This window comes from Dendrobates tinctorius, unplaced genomic scaffold, assembly GCF_039654945.1.
Source record: "Dendrobates tinctorius isolate UK_male_01 unplaced genomic scaffold, ASM3965494v1 ptg000192l, whole genome shotgun sequence".
In the NCBI taxonomy this organism is placed as follows: domain Eukaryota; kingdom Metazoa; phylum Chordata; class Amphibia; order Anura; family Dendrobatidae; genus Dendrobates; species Dendrobates tinctorius.
The window spans coordinates 5,392,820-5,418,078 of NW_027361859.1; the positions used below are offsets into that span (position 1 = coordinate 5,392,820).

At 45.4% G+C, this 25,259-nt stretch overlaps 1 protein-coding gene across 2 annotated transcripts in view; it reads left to right on the forward strand.

The window, feature by feature from the left end:
* Window positions 1-25,259, forward strand: part of LOC141055789 (uncharacterized) — a 123,227-nt gene that overhangs the window by 83,317 nt on the left and 14,651 nt on the right. The window contains exons 4-6 of one of the 2 annotated variants that reach the window (XM_073552493.1): window positions 6,592-6,715; window positions 6,797-6,894; window positions 7,091-7,181. In XM_073552493.1, coding sequence (XP_073408594.1) covers window positions 6,592-6,715; window positions 6,797-6,894; window positions 7,091-7,181 — 313 coding nt within the window. Of the gene's footprint in view, window positions 1-1,553; window positions 6,200-6,328; window positions 6,509-6,591; window positions 6,716-6,796; window positions 6,895-7,090; window positions 7,182-25,259 lie in introns of those variants that run through there. The other variant, XR_012221533.1, reaches the window with a different exon arrangement.

Here is a 25,259-nt window from a genome sequence, read left to right on the forward strand (position 1 = left end):
CTCCTCCCAGACCTGGACTAAAGCATCCGCCAACTCCTAGACAGTCTGTGGTGCAACGTGACTTTGGTGGATGGAGCGAGACATGATGCCCCAGATGTGCTCAATCAGTTTCAGGTCTGGAAAACGGACGGGCCAGTTCATAGCTTCAATGCCTTCATCTTGCAGGAACTGCTGACACACTCCAGCCACATGAGGTCTGGCATTGTCCTGCATTAGGAGGAACCCAGGGCCAACCGCAGCAGCATATGGTCTCACAAGGGGTCTGAGGATCTCATCTCGGTACCTAATGGCAGTCAGGCTACCTCTGGCGAGCACATGGAGGACTGTACGGCTCTCCAAAGAAATGCCACCCCACACCATTACTGACCAACTGCCAAACAGGTCATGCTGAAGGATTTTGCAGGCAGCAGAACGTTCTCCACAGCGTCTCCAGACTCTGTCACGTCTGTCACCTGTGCTCAGTATGAACCTGCTTTCATCTATAAAGTGCACAGGGCGCCAGTGGCGAATTTGCCAATCCTGGTGTTCTGTGGCAAATGCCAAGCATCCTGCATGGTGTTGGGCTGTGAGCACAACCCCCATCTGTGGACGTCGGGCCCTCATACTGTACCATCCTCATGGAGTTGGTTTCTACTGTAACCGTTTGTGCAGACACATGCACATTTGTGGCCTGCTGGAGGTCATGTTGCAGGGCTCTGGCAGTGCTCCTCCTGTTCCTCCTTGCACAAAGGCAGATAGCGGTCCTGCTACTGGGCTGTTGCCTTCCTACGACCCCATCCACGTCTCCTGGTGTACTGGCCTGTCTCCTGGTCGCTCCTCCAGCCTCAAGACACTACGCTGACAGACACAGCAAACCTTGCCACAGCTCGCATTGATGTGCCATCCTGGATGAGCTGTATACCTGAGCCACTTGTGTGGGTTGTAGAGTCCGTCTCATGCTTCCACGAGTGTGAAAGCACAACCAACACTCAAAAGTGACCAAAACATCAGCCAGAAAGCATTGGTACTGAGATGTGGTCTGTGGTCCCCATCTGCAGAACCACTCCTTTATTGAGGGTGTCTTGATAATTGCCAATAATTTCCATCTATTGTTTTTTTCCATTTGCACAACAGCATGTGAAATTGATTGTCAATCAGTGTTGCTTTCTAAGGGTACCGTTACACCTAGCGACTCACCAGCGATCCCGACCAGCGATATGACGCGGTCAGGATCGCTGGTGAATCGCTAGGTGGTCGCTAGTGAGCTGCCACACAGGCAGATCTCACCAGCGACATAGCGGTGGTCGGGGATCGCTACTTACCTGTCAGACGCGGCGATCCTGCGTCCTCCCGCCCGGCTCCACGCGTCGCTCGTCGTCACAGCAGGAAGCGCCGCAGGAAGTGGCCGACGAGGAATGGTCCAGGAGCTTCTCGCGCGATCAGCGATAACCAGCGGGAGAGCCGGTCGGAGGTAAGTATCACATGTAGCGATATCGCTAGCAATATCGCTGCAACGTCACAAAATCGGTGACTTTACAGCGATATTGCTAGCGATATCGAAGTGTGTAACGGGGGCTTAAGAGGACAGTTTGTTTTCACAGAAGTGTGATTGACTTGGAGTTACATTGTGTAGATTAAGTGTTAAAGATAAATGTCCAGCTCCACGATATAGTGAAAATGCAATTCTTTATTCACTTAATCCATACACGTGAGGTTAAAAGCCAGCATGAGGTTACAAGGCTAGCGTTCATCATTGATTAAGTGTTCCCCTTTATTTTTTGAGCAGTGTATATGTTCTGATAACAATAAGTGTCCGAGTACAGATAATGTAATCGATTTTACTTGCAGTCCTATGTAACATCACAGATAATGTAGTAAATTTTACCTGCAGTCCTATGTAACACCACAGATAGCATGGTGATACCTCTTAAAGTACAGGTAATGTAGTGAGGGCCCTGAATGTGGGAATAGTATTGATAGGTCACGGTATGGTGAGACACTTCCTAGCTGTGGCACAGTAGATGGGTAAGTCTCGGGCTTGGGCATTATTCATTGTCTATGGGACTGCAGGAATTATATGAGCATTATACTCTCCTTTCTCTGGCAGTCCCATCAGTGAATGATGAGGAGATTGAGCCTGTGCACCTTCACTTTATTTAGTATAGAGTGCTGAAGGTCTTGTTTCCAGGGGCTTTACTCTCAGGATTCCTGGGGGCCATCAACATAAATCACTATACAATGGATATGGGACACATTACTATAATTAATAATTTACACTTCACAAATACTTGCTACTTTGCGTTAGGGGGTCACAGAAAATCTAAAATCCCAATAAAATCCATTTAAGTTTGTGGGTGTAACATGAAAAAAAATGTCAAGGGGTATGAATTCTTTTTCAAGGCCCTGTATGTAGCGCTGCCTTTTATATTGGCAAGAGGATAAAAACCCTGCTAATCTTATTAACATTCAGTGCATGCCTTCTCCTATCACTTTCCAATGTGCTCTCTGGAATGCACGGTCTGTGTGTAACAAACTGACTTACATTCACAATCTTTTTCTCTCTAATTCCCTTAACCTTCTGGCTATTACAGAAACCTGGATCCAGCATTCAGACACCACCGCTGCTGCCGCTCTCTCGTTTGGTGGGCTGAAATTTTCACATACCACCAGACCTGAGAACAGACAGGGTGGAGGTGTTGGTTTGCTCCTGTCATCACAATGTGCTTTCCAGGTCATCCCCCCGGTTTCCTCACTTACATTTCCTTCCTTTGAAGTCCATACCGTCAGACTCTTTAAGCCCTTCTCCTTACGAGTGGCGGTTGTTTATCGCCCTCCAGGCTCCTCCCGCCAGTTTCTAGACCACTTCGCCACCTGGCTTACTCACTTTCTATCCTGTGACATCCCCACCCTCATCATGGGAGACTTTAACATCCCCATCAATGATCCGCTCTCCCAGTCTGCCTCTCATCTTCTTTCTCTAACTTCTTCATTCGGCCTCTCACAGTTTACTAATTCTCCTACACATGAGGACGGGAATACTCTGGACCTGGTTTTCTCCCGTCCTGGCTCACTGCACGACTTTACTAACTCACCTCTCCCGCTCTTGGACCACAACCTTCTTTCCTTCTCAGTCAAGAATTGTCTCCTCACTTGGGACACCCCCACTTACCACACTTATCGGAATACACGTACCATTAATACCCAACAGGTTATGGACAATCTCCACACATCTTTAGCCCCCATCTCCACCCTCTCCTGTCCAGACATAGCATTGTCACACTTCAATCATACACTGAAGAATGCCCTAGATGAAGCAGCACCTTCTATACGCAGAAAGACCCGACACAGACAACGGCAGCCCTGGCACACAATGCAAACACGCTTTCTTCAGCGCTGCTCAAGGTGTGCAGAGCGGCAGTGTAGAAAATCTCTCTTGGCAGAAGACTTCACCCACTATAAGTTCATGCTCAAAACCTATAACTCTGCCCTTCATCTGGCCAAACAATCCTATTTCACCACCCTCATCACCTCACTATCCAACAACCCAAGACGACTTTTTGAAACCTTAAACTCCCTCCTGAAACCTAAAGTACAGGCCCCCATCACCAACCTCAGCGGTGAGGATCTGGCCACTTATTTCCTAGAAAAAATCAACCACATCCATCAGGATATCTCAGCCCAATCTCCTCAGTGCCTGGATCCCCTTCCCTGCCGCACCTCAAGCTCACTAGACATCTTTGAGCCTGTTTCAGAAGAAGAAGTTTCCAAGCTCCTCGCTTCTGCTCAGCCTACAACCTGCAACAGTGACCCCATTCCTTCACAGCTACTGCAGTCTCTCTCACCAGTGGTCACCACTAACCTGACTAAAATATTTAACCTCTCTCTTTCTTCAGGTATATTTCCCTCCTCATTTAAACATGCCATCATAACCCCTTTACTTAAAAAGCCATCCCTGGACCAGAACTGCACTGCTAACTACAGACCTGTCTCTAACCTTTCCTTCATCTCTAAACTCCTGGAACGCTTGGTCCACTCCCGTCTAATCCGCTATCTCTCGGATAACTCTCTTCTCGACCCCTTACAATCTGGTTTCCGCTCTTTACACTCTACTGAAACTGCCCTCACTAAAGTCTCTAATGATCTAATAACAGCTAAATCGAAAGGTCATTGCTCCCTGCTGATTCTCCTGGATCTCTCTGCCGCATTTGACACTGTGGATCACCAGCTCCTCCTCACTATGCTCCGCTCTATAGGCCTCAAGGACACAGCCCTCTCCTGGTTCTCCTCCTACCTCTCTGACCGCTCCTTCACTGTATCTTTTTCCGGCTCCTCTTCCTCTCCTCGTCCCCTTACTATTGGGGTCCCGCAGGGCTCAGTCCTAGGCCCCCTCCTCTTCTCTTTATACACTGCCCCTATTGGACAAACAATCAGCAGATTTGGGTTCCAGTATCATCTCTATGCCGATGACACCCAATTATACACTTCTTCCCCTGACATCACCCTTACCCTAATTCAAAATACCAAGGATTGTCTGTCTGCTGTCTCTAGCATCATGTCCTCCCTCTATCTGAAACTAAATCTCTCCAAAACTGAACTTCTTGTGTTTCTCCCCTCTACTAACCTCACTCTACCTAACATCGAAATAACCCTGGAGGGTTCAACCATAACTCCCAAGCAGCATGCCCGCTGTCTTGGGGTCATATTCGACACTGAACTTTCCTTTACTCCCTACATCCGATCACTCGGTCGCTCTTGTCACCTGCATCTTAAAAACATCTCCAGAATCCGACCTTTTCTCACCTTTGAAACTGCTAAGACTCTTACTGTCGCTCTTATTCATTCTCGTCTGGACTACTGCAACTCTCTTCTGATCGGTCTCCCTCTTACCAAACTTTCTCCTCTCCAATCCATCTTGAACGCGGCAGCCAGGGTCATATTTCTGTCCAGCCGCTTCACCGATGCCTCCATCTTGTGCCAGTCATTACACTGGCTACCTATTCGCTACAGGGTCCAGTATAAACTCATCTCTCTCACCCACAAAGCTCTCCACTGTTCTGCACCGCCTTATATCTCCTCTCTCATCTCTGTCTATCGCCCTACACGTGCCCTCCGTCCTACAAATGACCTAAGACTAACATCCCCCGTAATCCGAACCTCGCACCTCCGTCTCCAAGACTTCTCTCGTGCTGCTCCAGCTCTCTGGAATGCACTTCCCCAGACGATCAGACTGATACCTAGCCCTGACCTATTCAAGCGCGCTTTGAAAACCCATCTCTTCAAACAAGCCTACCACATCAACTACTCAGCAAACTAACTTTGCCCTGTTCCCTCCTTCCAAATATTATTCTGAATCTGCACCCTACTATTCATCTGTCTCCACACCCTCCATGCACACGATAACTGCACTTGATACTTGTCTATTGCACTTAAACACACGGGCTGATGACCGGATCATGCAGCTTTATATGAAAATCCCTATTTATTATAATTGCCAGACCTGAATTAACAAGCACTTCTCACCTACTGTGTCCCCCCATTTCCTTGTAGATTGTAAGCTTGCGAGCAGGGACCTCACTCCTAATGTCACTGTTTGAATTGTCTTAACTTGTATTGAATTTATTGTCTGTACATGTCCCTGCTTAATTGTAAAGTGCTGCGGAATATGTTGGCGCTATATAAATAAAAAAATATTATTATTATTAAAAACACAGAGGTGCATTAGGCGGTTTCCCAAGCAATTCCCAGCAAGCAGTCTGTAAAGAAAGACTATCACACAGATGCCATCTATATGCTGACCATATTTTTTCTCCAATCCATTCATTTGAATGACCGAATTTGGTCTCCAGACTGGCCCAGAGAAGAACATTTCTTACTTTTTTATGTGAACAGGGCATAACTAATTTGCTCTGGGTCTCAGGGTAACTTTTAGACCTGGGTGCCATACATGTCAGCATCATTTCTGCTGCCAGTGTTTGAATATAAAGTTTCTAGTAATTGTGTTATTACACCGGATTCTTTATGATGTTACTGATGATTATATTATTATGTTTATGATCTAGCTCCCATTAAGGTCTCTACAATATCTTATCCTCTCAGTGGAGATCTTCTGTATAAGAGAATTTTCCTGATTGACCGATCAAGGATGGAAAGGAATAGTGAGAAGATTGCGGAGAGGATATTACACCTCACCCTAGAGATCCTCTTCCGGCTTACTGGAGAGGTGAGAGGTTCTGATGACGTCACATTACATCATTCTTATCTATGGGAATAACAGATGAACAGAACTGGAGAGGTGAGGACTCTGGAAATGTCTGTAGTGAGATTTATTAATGTGTCTCTCCATAACCAGGATTACACAGTAGTGGAGAAGACCTCTAGTGAGCGCTGTCAGGACCATGTGTCTGAGGGATGTGGAAGACCCCTGAGCCCAATCACAGGGCCTCCACCTCACCACCTGATACATGAGGACATCAATGACCAGAAGATCCTAGAACTCACCTACAAGATGATTGAGCTGCTGACTGGAGAGGTGACACTGCTGGGAATGTTGGGACATTATAGAGTAATGCTGTGAAGGAATCGGGGTGATGACGGTATTATTGTATGTGTCAGGTTCCTATAAGGTGTCAGGATGTCACCATTTATTTCTCCATGGAGGAGTGGGAGTATTTAGAAAGACACAAAGATCTGTACAAGGACGTCATGATGGAGGTTCCCCAGCCCCTCACATCACCAGGTAATATACAGCGACTGAATTAATTCTTTACATACAGATAATTATACACCGTGTGTATTTAGTCTTGTCTGTTTCCTCCAGATCGATCCAGTAAAAGGACAACACCAGAGAGATGTCCCCATCCCCTTCTTCCACAGGACCGCAAAGAAGAAGATCCCAATGCTCCTCAGGGAGATCAGGTAGATGGAGAGAAGGTGTCATGAGATCTCATCTATGATGTGTAGACGGTTATGAAGATCTGGTGCCCAGACAGTTTTATCCACATTATTATATGGTTTATACTTGTGTAATGAGAACGGAGGAGATGGCAGGATTAGAGCTGATCATAGATGTGACTTCTCCATCTGTCTGTGACTTTTACAATATTTGTTTCAGGGTGAAGATCTGACCCATATTAGTACCACAGAGACATATGTAAGGGATGGTGAGGAGTGTAAACAAGAGATTCTTTCAGATGACAGGACAAGTGAGTAGTGGCCTCTATATTTTACTTCATATATTCTTATATTTCACTGATTGGTATACATATATGTTTGATTCAGTTGAATTCGCACTATGTTCTGTACTGCTATGTATGCCAAATGACAAGCAATGCATAATTTTAGCTATAAGAAATTAATTTTTAGGGGGCATCTGTTTAATGTCTTGCTAAATTTGTATTCTGAGCTGGGTAGGTATCCCTTCCAAGAGAAGGACATTGGGGGCTGTGAAAAAGCAATGACTCCTTTTAGCCAGGGCTGTGGAATCGGTAAGCCAAACCTGCGACTCCGACTCCTCAATTTCCCTTACACCGACAATGACTCCGACTCCACGACTCCCACATATATTGCTTATATTTAAGTGAAAAATTTATTGTAGTACAATGTGAACATCAGACATTTAATCATTTCTATGATCCAATAATCAAGATATTTAGAACAGAATATATATTTATTGGAATACAACTTTAGAACACAAAAAACTGTAATAAATTGTAAATATGTAATACACTATGTAATATCGATTACATATATACAGTACAGACCCAAAGTTTGGACACACCTTCTCATTCAAAGAGTTTTCTTTATTTTCATGACTATGAAAATTGTAGATTCACTCTGAAGGCATCAAAACTATGAATTAACACATGTGTAATTATATAATTAACAAAAAAGTGTGAAACAACTGAAAATATGTCTTATATTCTAGGTTCTTCAAAGTAGCCACCTTTTGCTTTGATTACTGCTTTGCACACTCTTGGCATTCTCTTGATGAGCTTCAAGAGGTAGTCACCGGAAATGGTCTTCCAACAGTCTTGAAGGAGTTCCCAGAGATGCTTAGCAATTGTTGGCCCCTTTGCCTTCACTCTGCTGTCCAGCTCACCCAAAACCATCTCGATTGGGTTCAGGTCTGGTGACTGTGGATTCCAGGTCATCTGGTGTAGCACCCCATCACTCTCCTTCTTGGTCAAATAGCCCTTACACAGCCTGGAGGTGTGTTTGGGGTCATTGTCCTGTTGAAAAATAAATGATGGTCCAACTAAATGCAAACCGGATGGAATAGCATGCCGCTGCAAGATGCTGTGGTAGCCATGCTGGTTCAGTATGCCTTCAATTTTGAATAAATCCCCAACAGTGTCACCAGCAAAGCACCCCCACACCATCACACCTCCTCCTCCATGCTTCACGGTGGGAACCAGGCATGTAGAGTCCATCAGTTCACCTTTTCTGCGTTGCACAAAGACACGGTGGTTGGAACCAAAGATCTCAAATTTGGACTCATCAGACCAAAGCACAGATTTCCACTAGTCTAAGGTCCATTCCTTGTGTTCTTTAACCCAAACAAGTCTCTTCTGCTTGTTGCCTGTCCTTACAAGTGGTTTCCTAGCAGCTATTTTACCATGAAGGCCTGCTGCACAAAGTCTCCTCTTAACAGTTGTGGTAGAGATGTGTCTGCTGCTAGAACTCTGTGTGACATTGACCTGGTCTCTAATCTGAGCTACGATTAACCTGCAATTTCTGAGGCTGGTGACTCGGATGAACTTATCCTCCGCAGCAGAGGTGACTCTTGGTCTTCCTTTCCTGGGGCGGTCCTCATGTGAACCAGTTTCTTTGTAGCGCTTGATGGTTTTTGCCACTGCACTTGGGGACACTTTCAAAGTTTTCCCAATTTTTCGGACTGACCAACCTTCATTTCTTAAAGTAATGATGGCCACTCGTTTTTCTTTACTTAGCTGCTTTTTTCTTGCCATAATACAAATTCTAACAGTTTATTCAGTAGGACTATCAGCTGTGTATCCACCAGACTTCTGCACAACACAACTGATGGTCCCAACCCCATTTATAAGGCATGAAATCCCACTTATTAAACCTGACAGGGCACACCTGTGAAGTGAAAACCATTTCCGGTGACTACCTCTTGAAGCTCATCAAGAGAATGCCAAGAGTGTGCAAAACAGTAATCAAAGCAAAAGGTGGCTACTTTGAAGAACCTAGAATATAAGACATATTTTCATTTGTTTCACACTTTTTTGTTAATTCCACATGTGTTAATTCATAGTTTTGATGCCTTCAGAGTGAATCTACAATTTTCATAGTCATGAAAATAAAGAAAACTCTTTGAATGAGAAGGTGTGTCCAAACTTTTGGTCTGTACTGTGTATATTGTGTGTGTGTGTGTGTATGTGTGTGTGTGTGTGTGTGTGTGTGTATACCTAGATCCTCAGGCTACATTCACACCATGGGCGTAGCCAGGCTCAAACCTAGGGGGGGGGCAGAACCTCATACTGCACACCTCAGCTGCTGCAGAACCTCATACTGCACACCCCTACACTTAAAAATAAAGCCTGCACCTTAAGAAGATGTGGTGATGAATGCAGTCTATTTATTCCAACTATCAGTTGATGTTGATGTGTTACTGAAGATGAGCAATGCCTGTCCTGGGCATCCTTATGGGTAGCTATGAGGTGTACCTGGCTGGTGCTAAAAAAAAAAAGTGTTAGTCTGTGTGCTACCCGGCTATTATTCTTTTAGGTACAGACAAGATATGGATAGACAGATATGGATAAATGGATAGATAGAGCAAATTTCTAATCTGCTTTTGCTATTGAAATTATCTATGAGCTCAAAAACCTTTCAGGTGATGCGGTTTTTTAAAAAGCTGATCTGCTTTTGCAGCTGAAAAGCGTATCCTCAAAAAACGCAGGAAAAACGCTGTGTGTGAATGTAGCCTTAGATCAGGAATAGAACAGTCATTTATAGGACATTTTATAACTTTCCCAAATTCCTATGAAAAAAATATTCAGCACATTCTGCATTGAACTACTGTACCCAATTTATTATATATTTTAGGAGTTGGTCCATTTTATTCCAACTCCGACTCCACCAAAATGAGCACCGACTCCGACTCCACAGCCCTGCTTTTAGCCGTCCAAAAATTATCTCTTTTTGGGAGTTTTTTTTCTTAGAACTACAGGTTGGATCTTGATGAACAGGAAGGTAGCGGCAGTTTCATTACTGCATTGTTGGTAAGGAGCCAGTCCCCCCTGTCCCCATTGATAGATCTAATCATTGGAGATATCTGTGTTAATCAGTGCCCTAGCCAGGCTTGGTTACTTTTCCATACAACTGCTGTTCTTTGCTGTGCTCCGTGTCGAGGTTTACAAGTTGCCTGATGCATCTCTGTGACATCATCTTCTTAGGCCAGGTACCCTTGTCTTAGTATATAACACAAATCCCATGAAAAATAACATGGAACAAAGAAGAGATCCCAATAATATTAAAAAATCATTTTAAAATGATTTTTTAATATTATTGGGATCTCTTCTTTGTTCCATGTTATTTTTCATGGGATTTGTGTTATATGATTGCATGAAGTGCCCTTCTTACTAGGTTTTGGACATTGTGACCCTTGTCTTAGTGTTGAGACTTCAGAGTTTAGTTATGCAGGATGCTCCAACAATTCTTTTACATTGTGCTGCCATCTTGTATTTGTGTATAATTCCTGCATACCCTCACTCCTGGTGGTTAATTCTCTGCTACCCAGTTTCTGGACTAACCCATCACTGGCAGTAAGCATAACACACTTTATAAGATGAAAGATACCGCGCTACAGTCCTGGATTTCAGGTGTATGTTCTGTGTGCAAATAATCACAGGTCAAATAAATGGGCTTACAGAATGGTAGCATATAAGAATATAATCCCAGGCTCCAACCCTGGGCATATATGATAATCCTGTGTGTGAGCGGTCACCAACAATATATAAGAATAAGGGATAATCAAGAACTACTTACTGGGATAGCGGTGAGCGCGATGCACATGCTGGGAGTCCAGTGAAGGTACAGGATCCGTGTGGAGGGTGAGAGGTCTGAGGAGCGTCCTTCCATGGCTGCAGGTTCCCTACCAATACCGGAGTTGAAAAGCCGGCAGTGTATTCTGTCTGGAAGCACAACCGTGCAGTGGCGAGGTTGGGGTGTGGTGTGGTGTGGGTGACATCACCAGAACTGAGCGACGGGTGCGCGAGAGGGCCAAAGAAACGATGCGCTTCAAAGGACTCCGAGCTTCTTCATCAGGGTTGCTGTCTGCACCAAGATGGCTTCGGGGTCCTGCAGGGAGGTGGCTTCTCAGCACCTGCTGACAGCAGGACCTGAGAAGCCTCCTTCCCTATCTGTCAGATGGCTGATCTGATACATTGTAGTGCTAAGTGTCATATCAGCGATCTGACATTATATAGTAATGTTCCATACTGGGACAATGTAATAAAGTTTAAAAAAAAAAATATTGTGTAAAAATATATATTTTTAAAATCTCCAAATAAATAAAAAAAAATTAAAATAAATGTATTTATTGGTAAAATATGTATGTAAATAAAAAAAAATAAAAGTACACATATTTGGTATTAATGCGTCAGTAACAACCCGCTATAAAACTGTCTCACTAGTTAACCCCTTCAGTGAACACCGTAAAAAAAATAAAAAAACGAGGCAATGAACAATGGGTTTATCATTATAGCGCCGAATAGAAAGTGCAATAAAACGAGATAAAAAAGATGGATGTAAATTCAGATGGTACAGCTGAAACCGTCATCTTGTCCCGCCATAGGACTTGTGATCCGGCTGTGTCCATCTTTTTAGGATTGCATAAAAGTGCCGTCAGCCACAGTATTGTGCACTTCTGAAAAAAAGGAAACCGCGGAACAAAGGCCAGACGGAGTCCAGAGTAACTCTGCTGCCTCAGTATTGTGATTGGATCCATCGGGGATTTCATCTGAATCATGTCACTCAGAGATTTAGATGGAAACCCCAAAGTAAGTGGTCAGTGTAGAGCGCTGGATAACTGTGATCCCAATAAAAGCTTCCTCTCAATCCACAAAAAAGCAAGTCCCCACTCAGATCTGCCATCTGTTACTGGAAATATAGGGGGCTTCCATGTTAGTGGTAGGACAAAGCCTCTGGAAAAGCTAAATGGCTCCTCACCCGCCAAAAGAAATTCAGCAAATTCTCTGTTCCCAAATCCAAACGCTCCCTCCCTTCTGAGCCCCATTGTGCGTAAACAACATTTAGCGCCCACATATTTGGCATTTCTGTAGTGATGAGAGCTAGCCTAATTTACAGGTGCGTGTCTCCAGAAGCATGAGCTGGGCATACTGTACTGGTCACTTCAGCGTACTGGTCTCTACAACGGGAGTTTACAATTTTCACTCAGCAACATCCACTGCTGTTGGTTTCTGGAAACCACCCATGGAGTCAAAATCGTCACTACATCTGTAGATAAATTCCCAATGGGTTATACCTTATTTTATGGATTATAAGACGCATTTTTTTCCTCCAAATTTGGGGGGAAAATGGGTGTGTGTCTTATAATGCGTATACCGATTCCGATGATGCAGGCTAGCAACCGCCGGGCACCCGGAGACACTGGGCACTGCAGCAGCACAAGACACCCGCTGCACATCGGAACACCTCCTTATCTCAGCCTGCGGCATCACCCCACTCCTTCACCGCAGCCACCACACCCGGTAAGCAATAAGACGCATGGATTATAAGAAGCACCACCATTAAAAAATATTTTTTTCCATTGCATACCTCTGGACAGCATCATGGAGGTAGACCTTCCTTGACCTATAGCGGGACAGGATCACAGAGAGGTTAAAAGGCCCCTCCCACCTCCACCCTCCAGTGTTTTTTCTATCCCAACAGGGGACAGTTGTATGAGAGCTTGCTCCTAGAGTGAAGATAGACTGTGAACGTTTTGCGGAGCTCAGGGGGATCTTTCCCACTGTCAAGCAGCGGGAGTCCCTCAGCAACAGAGACCAATGAGTGGAAGAGGCTCCTGGGTAGAGCCGCTTCCTCCTGCAGTGGAAGCTCCGACGCCGGCAGGCAAGCCACCACTATTTCCGGAAGTCGCTCAGTGAAGAAGGCCATTGCACTTACGGTGAAGTCCAAGCAGGCACACAGTCAGCATGCATTCCACGTTGAAACGCAGAAGTGCAGAACGAGACAGGCATCAGGCTGGTTTCCTGGATCTCATGGGGCACAGGAGAGGAAATCATTGGCAGTAATGCAACATTCATGACATAATGCCGCTTCCCTTCATGGTGGGCTCTCGGTTTTCCCAGCAGGTATGTGTTGATGGCCTAGGCCTCTAGGCAGATGTTAGTCCCATGCCTTTGTGCCAAAGCTGGACCTAGAGCCTCATGTGATGAGGTGGGCTTTCCCATATACGCAGCTAGGCCTTGGACATCTAGGCAATAGTTAGGCTATATGTCCCGGCTACATCTCATGATTTGACTTCAGTTAGTTGTCTGCGCAGAGCCTTATGATCGGGCTTCAGAGTGACTTTGTAAGGCATGTTTTCCATTTTTTGGTTCAGTAAAGAGGTGATTCACTTGTCTTTGCAACTTAACTACTCCATGTGATTAACATGGTGTTAATACAGCACATTGTCTCCATGAAGACTGCCCTTCAGCTATGGCTCATTAATTGGCTCCTTACAGTGGAGTCAGTCTGACAATTGAGATGTAATATTCAGAGTGGAGGTTTATCCTGAACTCGCTGAGAGATTGCTCACTTGAATGTAACTGTGCATCATATTGCATCACAGTGCTTCATAGTGCCTCTATGCATCATATTGCATCACAGTGCTTCATAGTGCCTCTATGCATCATAGTGCTTCATAGTGCCTCTATGCATCATACTGCATCATAGTGCCTCTGTGCATCATATGGCATCATAGTGCTTCATAGTTCCTCTATGCATGATATTGCATCATAGTGCCTCTATGCATCACATGACATCATAGTGCTTCATTTTGCCTTTTGCATCATATTGTATTATAGTGCTTCATAGTGCCTCTGTGCATCATAGTGCTTCTGTGCCTCATGGTGTATCATTAGTGTGTCATAGTGCCTCTGTGCTGCATAGTACCTCGGGCGTTGTGGCTTTGTGCCTTTTTGCCTCTGGTGGTGGCCCTCTGGCTTAGACCTTCTGACTTGTGCCTTGTTGTGTGTCTGCACCTTGTATTATTGGCATACCACTTTACATTTTGTCTCGGGCCCCAACTCTGGTTATAGAGTCCTTGTGTTTATGGTCCCAGATCCAGCTTCTGTTGCTTCATTCTTTGCATCATAGTGCAAAGAATAAAGCACTAGCTTAGCCAGATGAACAGCTGTGCTTGATTTGGCCTAGTAATTTAGCATTTCTTCTGTTTGGAATGGAACGCTCAGGTGAGCTACTGCCTTGAGTGCTAAAGTCAGGTCTCTTTCACAGTTAACTTTAACCCCTTAACGACCACCGATAAGCCTTTTAATGGCGGTAGTTAAGGGTACCGTATTTTTTGGACCATAAAACGCACTTTTTTCCCCAAACATTTTGGAGGAAAATGGGGGTGCGTCTTATGGTCGCAATATACTTAAAAATCCTGCGGCTGTGGCGGTGCGGCCGGGGCTCTGTGGTGTTGTGGTGGCGGGCTGTGCTTCGGGGCAGTGGCAGCAGCTCTCTGTGCTCTGGGGGGGGCTCTGCCGGCATTTCCCGGCGGCCACTGCAACATGGCAGCAACGAATGTGCGGGGGCCTCAGGGCTTTGACGAAATGCCAGCGGAGCCCCCCATGGAGCACAGAGTACCTCTGCCCCGGAGCACAGCCCCCATGCCCCGGAGCACAGAGCCCCTGCGCTAGCACAGAGCTTCAGCCACCGCACCAACTTGGGATGGGATTTACCGGAGGCCACCGCACCAGCCTGGACCACCGAACGATCCCTGTGAACACTCCTCCACCTGTGCCGATCCCTTTCCTGGTAAGCTGAATTCGGACTGTAAGACTGACCCCCATTTGACACATTATTTTTTTTCCCCTATTTTCCTTCTGAAACTTTGGGGTGCGTCTTATGGTCCGGTGCGTCTTATAATCCGAAAAATACGGTACTTAAACCACAGCGCCGTAGATTCACGGCTCTATGGAAAAAGTGTATAGCGCCCCCCAGAGCCGGATTTTCTCCAGGGTCTCGGAGAACTTGGCTCGGGTCGGTTTTTACCGACCTTGGTTTTGCGATCGCCGTTATTAACTGTATAAGTCGACTGCAAAAAAAATAATGTGTGATGGGCACCCGGCAACAATAGAAAGATTTTTCCTAATGGTTAATTTTGGTCAAAATAAAAAAAAAAATAGTAAATAACCCCCCATCCCCCTTTATCACCCCCCATAGTTAGGGAAAAATAATGAAATAAAGAAAATATATTTATTTTCATTTTCCTATTAGGTTAGGGTTGGAATTAGGGTTAGGGTTGGGATTAGGGATAGAGGTGATTTTATAGTTAGGTTTGTGGTTAGGGTTGGTATTAGGGTTACGGTTGTGGTAAGGGTTATTGTTAGGTTTGGGATTAGGGTTAGGGGTGTGTTGGGGGTTAGGGTTGGAGTTAGAATTGAGGGGTTTCCAACATCAGGGGGATTCCAAATGCGACAAGGCGCCACCATTGATTACAGCCAATTTTGCTTTCAAAAAGTCAACGGTGCCCCCTCCCTTCCGAATCCCGACGTGTGCCCAAGCAGTGGTTTACCCCAACCTATGGAGCATCAGCATACTCAGGACAAATTTGCATACCAACATTGGGGTCTAATTTCTCCTGTTACCCTTGGGAAAATAAAAAATTGTGGGCTAAAAAATCATTTTGTGGGAAAAAATGATTTTTTTTCATGGCTCTGCGTTATAAATTTCAGTGAAGCACTTAGAGGTTAAAAGTTCTCACAACACATCTAGATAAGTTCCTAGGGGTGTGTTGGGGTTAGAGTTGTGATTAGGGGTGTGTTGGGGTTAGGATTGGAGTTAGAATTGAGGGGTTTCCACTGTTTAGGCACATCAGGGGGTCTCCAAACGTGACTTAGCGCCACCATTGATTCCAGCCAATTTTGCATTCAAAAAGTCAAACGGTGCTCCCTCCCTTCCAAGCCCCGACGTGTGCCGAAACAGTGGTTTACCCCAACATATGGGGTATCAGCGTACTCAGGAATAATTGCACAACAACGTTGGGGGTTTAATTTCTCCTGGTACCCTTGAGAAAATAAAAAAATGGGGGCTAAAAAATTATTTTTGTGGAAAAAAAATGATTTTTAATTTTCACAGCTCTGCATTATAAACTTCTGTGAAACACTTGGGGATCAAAGTGCTCACCAGACATCTAGATAAGTCCTTGGGAGGTCTAGTTTCCAAAATGGGGTCACTTTTGGGGAGTTTCTACTGTTTAGGCACATCAGGGGCTCTACAAACATAACGATGCCCGCAGACCATTCCATCAAAGTCTGCATTTCAGAACGTCACTACTTCCATTCCGAGCCCCGACGTGTGCCCAAACAATGGTTCCCCCCACATATGGGGTACCAGCGTACTCAGCACAAACTGTACAACAACTTTTGGGGTCCAATTTCTCCTGTTATCCTTGCGAAAATAAAAATTGCGGGCTAAAAAAATCATTTTTTGAGGAAAAAAAAGATTTTTTATTTTCACGGCTCTGCGTTATAAACTTCTATGAAGCACCTAGGGGTTCAAAGTGCTCACACATCTAGATAAGTTCCTTAGGGGGTCTAGTTTCCAAAATGGGGTCATTTGTGGGGGAGCTCCACAGTTTAGAAACACAGGGGCTCTCCAAACACGACATGGTGTTCACTAGCGATTTGAGCTAATTTTCCATTCAAAAAGTCAAATGACGCTCCTTCCCTTCTGAGCCCTGCCTTGCCCCAAACAGTGGTTCCCCCCACATATGGGGTACCAGCATCCTCAGTACAAACTGGACAACATTTGGGGTCCAATTTCTTCTGTTACCCTTGGGAAAATAAAAAATAGCGGGCTAAAAAATCATTTTTGAGGAAAAAAAGTGATTTTTTTTATTTTCACGGCTCTGCGTTTATGAACTTCTGTGAAGCACTTGGGGGTTCAAAGTGCTCACTACACATCTAGATAAGCTCCTTGGGAGGTCTAGTTTCCAAAATGGGGGGATTCTCCTGTTTAGGCACATCAGGGACTCTGCAAACGCAACATGGCGCCCACAGAACATTCCATCAAAGTTTGCATTCCAAAATGGCGCTCCTTCCCTTCCGAGCTCTCCCATTCACCCAAACAGTGATTCCCCCCACACATGGGGTATCTGTGTACTCAGGACAAATTGCACAACAACTTTTGTGGTCCAATTTCTCCTGATAGCCTTGTGAAAATAAAAAATAGTGGGCTAAAAAATCATTTTTGAAGAAAATGATTTTTTATTTTCACTGCTCTGAGTTTTAAACTTCTGTGAAGCACTTGGGGGTTCAAAGTGCTCACCACACATCTAGATAAGTTCATTGGGGGGGGGTCTAGTTTCCAAAGTGGTGTCACTTGTGGGGGGTTTTCACTGTTTAGGCACACAGGGGCTCTCCAAACGCGACATGGTGTCCGCTAATAATTGGAGCTAATTTTCCATTCAAAAAGTCAAATGGCGCTCCTTCCCTTCCAGGCCCTGCTGTGCGCCCAAACAGTGGTTTATGACCACATATGAGGTATCCGTGTATTTAGGAGAAATTACCCAACAAATTTTAGGATCCATTTTATCCTGTTGCCCATGTGAAAATGAAAAAACTGAGGCTAAAAGAAAATTTTTGTGAAAAAAAGTACTTTTTATTTACGGATCAATTTGTGAAGCACCTGGGGGTTCAAAGTGCTCACTATGCATCTAGATAAGTTCCTTGGTGGGTCTAGTTTCCAAAATGGGGTCACTTGTGGGGGAGCTCCAATGTTTAGGCACACAGGGGCTCTCCAAACACGACATGGCAACCGCTAAATATTCCAGCATATTTTCCCTTCACCCATGACAGCACACCTGAGAGAGGCATCCGCCCCGCCAGGTCAGGAACCTACTGAGACATAAGGGGCGGCACCTCTCCCCCGCTTCAGTTGGGTTCCTGTCCTGGAAGGAATCCCACTGTGGCGGTGCCTGTCATGGGCGAAGAAAAAAAAAAAAAAGGAAGAGAAAGAGACCCAGGCTGGTCCCGGCGCAGGAAGAACAGGTAACTTACCTGTAGTGCCGGCCGTCGGGTCCTGGAAGCACAGTCCCCGAGCCTATAGGCCCCGGGTTCGTGTGGGCGCGGGTGGGAACCCGGTGGCTCTGGGGAGCCCCCACCGCGCCGCCCTCCCCTTGCGCGCACTGCATCTCGCAGGCTTCTTCCGGCCGCTGATGTCAGCGGCGCTATGGATTCTGGGTGCGCTGGCTGATGTCAGCACAGGGCGACAGTGTCATGGCGCCGGGTGCGACGCCGGCCGGCTTTTCTGAAGCGGTCCGCCGGCGGTCGCAGGGGGGAAGGGAGGAGACACCACCGGCAGAGGCTGCATATAATCAAGGACCAGCGGCGGGGGTGGAAAGTGGAGTCGGAGCAGTAGTGATCGCTGTCTCTGCCTCCCTCACAACCCTCAGGCAAACATGGAAGTCGCTCAAGCAGCAGCTGCCTCAGCCGCAGATCGGGAGAATCCTCAAGGTCCAGAGAGCACAGGTCATGTGCTCCGACGCAGCCTCCGAGTCCGGTACCCTTGATTATGGGTGGTGAGTGATCTTCGTGAATGCTAGCATTTATGTTAATAGGGATTCTCTGTTGTATGCTTTACCCTGTAGGAAAGGCCCAAAAAAGCAGGAAGCAATAAGAATAATAGGGACTGTGCTATATGTAAAACTCCCCTAGCAAGAGACTGGCAGAAAGATCTCTGCGCCTCTTGCATTCAGCGAACCATGGCGGAAGAAGCGCCTAGTTTCGCAGCCAATTTGATATCCGCCCTTAGGTCAGAAATGGAGGGTTCAATTAAGACCCTATTGAAAAAAGGGAAGAAAAGTAGGAAGAACCCCCTTAGTTCTCCCACAGATTCCTCATCAGCCTCGTCTCATGTGGAACAGGCATCCTCCTCAGACAGTGACACGGGGGTAAGCCATGTTTCCCTGTAGAAGACACAGATGCTCTCCTAAAGGCCATTAGAACCACAATGGGCCTACAGGAAGAGAAGGCGGCTAAAACCATAGAGGATGTCATGTTTGGGGGGCTTCAAGAGAGGAAAAAATGGACCTTTCCAGTGAATGAGAAGGTCCAAGCGCTTATTGACAGAGAGTGGAGGAAACCCGAAATATAAGGGGCCCTTCCGTCCACCTCTAAGAGACGATACCCCTTTGAGCACAAGGATGCGGAGATATGGGACAAAGTCCCAAAAATAGACGCAGCAGTATCCAGGTCTTCTAAAAAGTCAGCCCTGCCCTTGGAAGACTCAGGGATCCTTAGAGACCCGCTGGACAAAAAGGCGGACTCATATTTGAGGCACGCGTGGGAAGCGACAGCAGGAGGACTAAAGCCGGTGATAGCAGGCACCTGCACGGCACGCTCCCTCATGATCTGGCTGCAGCAGTTAGAAGACAAGCTAGCATCAAAGGTCCCAAGAGAGAAGATATTAGCAGATATGTATCTCTTGCACAGGGCAGCAGCATTTTTGGCAGATACCTTGGCGGACTCTGAGGTTGACAGCTAGGGCAGCGGGATTATCAAATGCTGCCAGACACGCGTTATGGATAAGGGCTGCCCAGGTGACCTACAGTCTAAAGTTAAATTGTGCTCTCTCCCCTGCGATAGTCAGTTCTTATTCGACAAGAACTTGGACGATATCCTGGAGAAGGCAAGCGATAGGTAAAAAGACTTCCCCAGTTTCCCGGCGGAACAGAGAAGACAGCCCTTTTGGAGGGGAAGATTCAATAGAGGGCGTCCTACGGCTGACAGGAGAAGATGGGAGGCTAAAAGGAAAAAAGAGTCGGGATTTATGTTTGGTGGAGGCACCTCCACCTCAAAGAAATCGCCACAATGACGCCAGTATTCCAGTGGGGGGGGGGGATTGACACTCTTTTTCCAGGCCTGGGAAAAGATCTCCTCCAATACCTGGATCCTGGGTATCTTAAGAGAAGGCCTGAGAATCCCCTTTGTGCGCCAGCCAAAACCCGTGGTCGTCATTACACCCATCAGGAAGGTGACCGAAGAACAGTTGGCCTTAGAAGCGGAGATCTTGAGCCTGATAGACAAGCGGGTACTTTACGAAGTCCCAAACACACAGGAAGGAAGGGGGTTCTATTCACCCCTTTTTCTGATTAAAAAAAAACCGGATCAATCATTCAGGACGATTATAAACCTCAGATGGCTCAATTGGTGGATAAGAAACCAGACCTTCAAGATGGAGTCAGTGACTACGGCTGTAAAGCTACTACATCAAGATTGTTTTATGGCCGTAGTCGATTTAAAGGATGCATATTATCACATCCCTATCCATCCAGATTACCAAAAATACTTGAGGGTAGCGCTTTATATCCAAGGCGTACTGAAGCATTTCCAATTCAGAGCTCTTCCATTTGGCATATCCATAGCCCCGAGGATTTTCACCAAGGTCATAGCGGAGGTGACAGCCTTTCTCCGGATTCACGATACGGTCATAATACCATACTTGGACGATTTCCTTATAGTGGGCAGCTCAGAGGACCACTGCACGGCACAGTTGAGCCGGGTGACCGACACCTTGCAAGAATTAGGGTGGATAATCAATTTCAAAAAATCAAAACTACAACCCCTAAAAAACAGACCTTCCTGGGATTTATACTAGATTCGGAACGGCAGGCGTGTCTGCTCCCAGAGACCAAAATAGAGAAGGTACAGAATCTGGCTTTGGCGGCCCGAAATCAACCATGTATGACATTGAGAAAGGCGATGTCCCTACTAGGTACCCTAACGTCCTGTATTCCGGCGGTCAGGTGGGCTCAATTTCACACCCGACAACTCCAGGGGAGATATTATCAGCACAAAGATCGCTAAAAGGGCGTTTAGAAGGAAAGCTGGAGCTTTCCTTAAAAACCAGAGACTCTCTCAACTGGTGGCTGGATGGTACAAATCTGACCTCAGGAATACCTTGGGACAGACAGACGACAGATGTGATTTTAACAGATGAAAGCTCCTCGGGGTGGGGGGCACACCTAAGGGGCCTCGTGGGCCAGGGCTCCTGGACACCTCAAGAAATGGGGGCATCTTCCAACCTAAGAGAACTGTGGGCAGTTAACAAGGCCCTAAGCCACTTCATTCCGCTACTCAAGGGTCGCAATGTACGCATCATGTCGGACAACAAGGTAACAGTGGCGTACATCAACCACCAAGGAGGGAAAAGATCACACTCCCTAATGAAAGCGGCGAGCGACATTCTGAGCAGAGCAGAACAACACCTACACTCCTTGACAGCCTTACACATAAAAGGGACAGAAAACCATAGAAGCAGATTTTCTGAGCAGCAATGCCCTGAGGCAAGGAGAATGGGTGCTAAATCGGTCCATTTTTCAAAAAATAACGCAGCTTTGGGGGAAACCAGTAATAGGCCTCTTTGCCAACAAGCGCAACAGGCAAACAAAGGTTTTGCTCTCTAAACCCGAGGGAAAAGCCATGGGCAGTGGACTCATTGCACATTCAGTGGAACTTCAGGCTAGCTTATGCGTTCCCCCAGTGGCTCTGATTCCAACAGTTGTCAAGAAGATCAGAAACGATCGAGCCAGGGTGATCCCTCTCCGATCCATGGGCTCTGCCAGAAATCCCGGACCTACTAGCTCAAGGCCCAATATTCCACGCGCAGGTCAAAGGATTCCATCTGACGGCGTGGAATTTGAAAGGTCGCTTTTAATGGATAGAGGGTTCTCCCCCGGGTTGGTGGCCACCCTGCTAAAGAGTAGGAAACCGGTGACGACTAACATCTACGGCAGAACATGGACTAAGTTCCTACAGTTCCTAGGTAAGCCGTTAGAAAAAGAACCCCCGATTAGTGCCATCTTGGAGTTTTTACAATCAGGGTTGCAGCTGGGGTTAGCGGTGAACACGCTTAAAGTTCAGGTGTCTGCACTGGGGGCGCTCTACAACTTGGCATCAAATAGATGGGTTGCCAGATTCATTAAATCCTGCCATAGAGCTAGGCCTATCCCAATACCCAGAATAGCCCCCTGGGATTTATACCTAGTGCTAGAGTCCCTTACAAAGGAACCGTATGAGCCATTACACCAGCTACCCCTAAAGGTTCTGACCCTAAAAACAATCATTTTAGTGGCCCTTACGTCGGCCCGCAGAATAAGCGACTTACAGGCTCTCTCGGTAAATCCACCTTATACACAAGTTTTTCAGGATAGGGTGGTGTTAAGAACAGACCCCGCTTATCTACCTAAGGTAGCATCAGATTTCCATCGGGGTCAGGAGATTGTCCTCCCATCCTTCTGCGAGAATCCAAAAAATTTGGGGGAGGAAAAATTCCATAGTTTGGATGTTAAGAGAGCTCTATTGGAATACATATCTGTCACTAGCCAGTGGAGGAGGTCCCAGTCCCTATTCGTAGCTTTTCAGGGTGCCAGGAAAGGCTATGGGGTTTCGAAAGGGACTATTGCTAGATGGATTAGGGAGGCCATTAGTGTAGCCTACTCAGCTAGTGGTATCCCGATTCCTGACGGCATCAAGGCTCATTCCACCAGAGCCGTGGCGACCTCCTGGGCTGAAAAGGCAGAGGTATCGATTGAACAGATTTGTAAGTCCGCTACCTGGGCCTCACCTTCAACCTTCTTTAAGCACTGTAGATGAAATCTATCCTCCTCTGCTGACTTAACCTTTGGTAGAAGGGTGATGCAAGTGGTGGTCCCTCCCTAAGGTGTTTCGAAGTCTCCAAAAATCTCTCAGGTGTGCTGTCTTGGGTGAAGGGAAAACCACCATGGTTACTTACCAGTAGCCGGTTTTTCTGGAACCCATGACAACACCCGTATCTTCCCCCCCTTTTTCACCGTATGGGTGTGCACAATTAGTAGGGTGCTTTTGAGTGATGTGGTGTTGGATTAAACATGTAACTAACCGGGAAGTCCTCTCAATGCTCTGTAACCCAACTGAAGCGGGGGGTGAGGTGCCGCCCCTTATGTCTCAGTAGGTTCTTGTCCTGGCAGGGAGGATCCCTCTCTCAGGTGTGCTGTCATGGGTTCCGGAAAAACCGGCTACCGGTAAGTAACCATGGTGGTTTTCCATTCAAAAAGTCAAATGGCGCTCCTTCCCTTTTGAGCCCTGCCGTGCACACAAACAGTGGTTTATGACCAACAAATTTTACAATCCATTTTATCTTGTTGCCCATGTGAAAATGAAAACATTGATGCTAAAAGAAAATTTTTGTTGGAAAAATTAAAATGTCCATTTTTTCCTTCCACGTTGCTTTAGTTCCTGTGAAGCACTTGAAGGGTTAATAATCTTCTTGAATGTAGTTTTGAGTACCGTGAGGGGTGCAGTTTTTAGAATGGTGTCACTTTTGGGTATTTTCTGCCATATAGACCCCTCAAAGTGACTTTAAATGTGAGGTGGTCCCTAAAAAAATGGTTTTGTAAATTTTGTTGTAAAAATGAGAAATCGCTGGTCAACTTTTAACCCTCATAACTTCCTAACAAAAAAAAATTTTGTTTCCAAAATTGTGCTGATATAAAGTAGACATGTGGGAAATCTTATTTATTAACTATTTTGTGTCACATAACTCTCTGGTTTAACAGAATAAAAATTCAAAATTTGAACATTTCGCCAAATTTCCATTTTTTTCACTAATAAACGCAAAAATTATCGACCTAAATTTACCACTAGCATGAAGCCCAATACGTCACGAAAAAACAATCAGAATCGCTGAGTTATTACCTCATAAAGGAACACTGGTCAGAATTGCAAAAAATGGCCAGGTCATTAAGGTCAAAATAGGCTGGGTCATGAAGGGGTTAAGGGCATACAAACTAAAAGATTTGCAAAAATTTTTACATTTTTTGCCAAAACTCAGATATTTTCCAAAATAAACGCAATAAAAATCAGCCTATATTTACCACTAACATGAAGAACAATGTTTTGTCGTCTCAGACGATATCTATAAGCTTCTATTGGATAGTGATCTGGATATGCTTCCCCCTTTTTGTAAGGCATGGGAAAGGGAACTCCATCAAACCTTTACAAGAGAACAATGGTATAAATGTTTTCTTCTCTCTCATAAATCTAATATAGCCACTAAAGCTCAGGAAACTAGTTATAAAATAGTATCTTTCATAAATGGTTCCCGGGAGTATCCAACTTGTGCTGGCGATGTGGGGCCCATGTGTGTTCGATGTCGCATATATGGTGGGCGTGCCCGGCCCTGGTGGGCTTCTGGTAAGGTGTTCTTAAAGCGATTAAAGAAATGACGGAGGTATCAATCCCTAAAAGCCCGGAAGCAATTCTACTATTTGTTTCCCATGGCTAAAAATGCTTTCAAGAAATTGTTATTGAGGCACTTTCTTCAGGCCACTAAGGTGGTAATTCCACAACACTGGAAGTCCTTAGACACACTTTCACTAGAGGAATGGTTTGGGGAGGTGGCTAGACTTCTCCGGATGAAATCCCTGATAGCTGCCGCTTGTGTATGGGCTAACAAAGTGGCTGCAAAATGATTTAATTGGGAGTCCCTCTTTCCCTCATTGATGTACCAGAGAAAGCTAAGATAATTGCTACCTTATCCTTTTACGATATTTGATATGCCGGTATCTTAACATTTCATAAATACGGAGGGCACCATCAAATTATGGAACTCATTAAGTGGGATCCAACCACAGTATGTCTTAGAAATAACCAACATGACAAATTGAGAGGCAAAAGAAGACATACATTTCAAGTAGGGATCACCGTAAAAAATATACTATCAGGGCTTTTCTACATAGACTGTGGTATTATTTCATAATTGGGAATCTACCTATTACTGTATTATAAAGCTATTATGAATTTTTTACACTGTCTTTGTAGTTATGCTGCATGTGGGATTTATGTACACCTAGTGGATTTATTATAGGATGTGTTTGCTGCTCTCATCTATACAGATATTGGTTCAAAAACCTCTGTATATTTTAAATGGTTTTATATTCTTGTGCTTTTTGGTGTTAAGTATTGCCTTTGAAATAAAAATGATATATTTTTTACGGTGATCCCTACTTGAAATGTATGTCTTCTTTTGCCTCTCAATTTGCCATATGC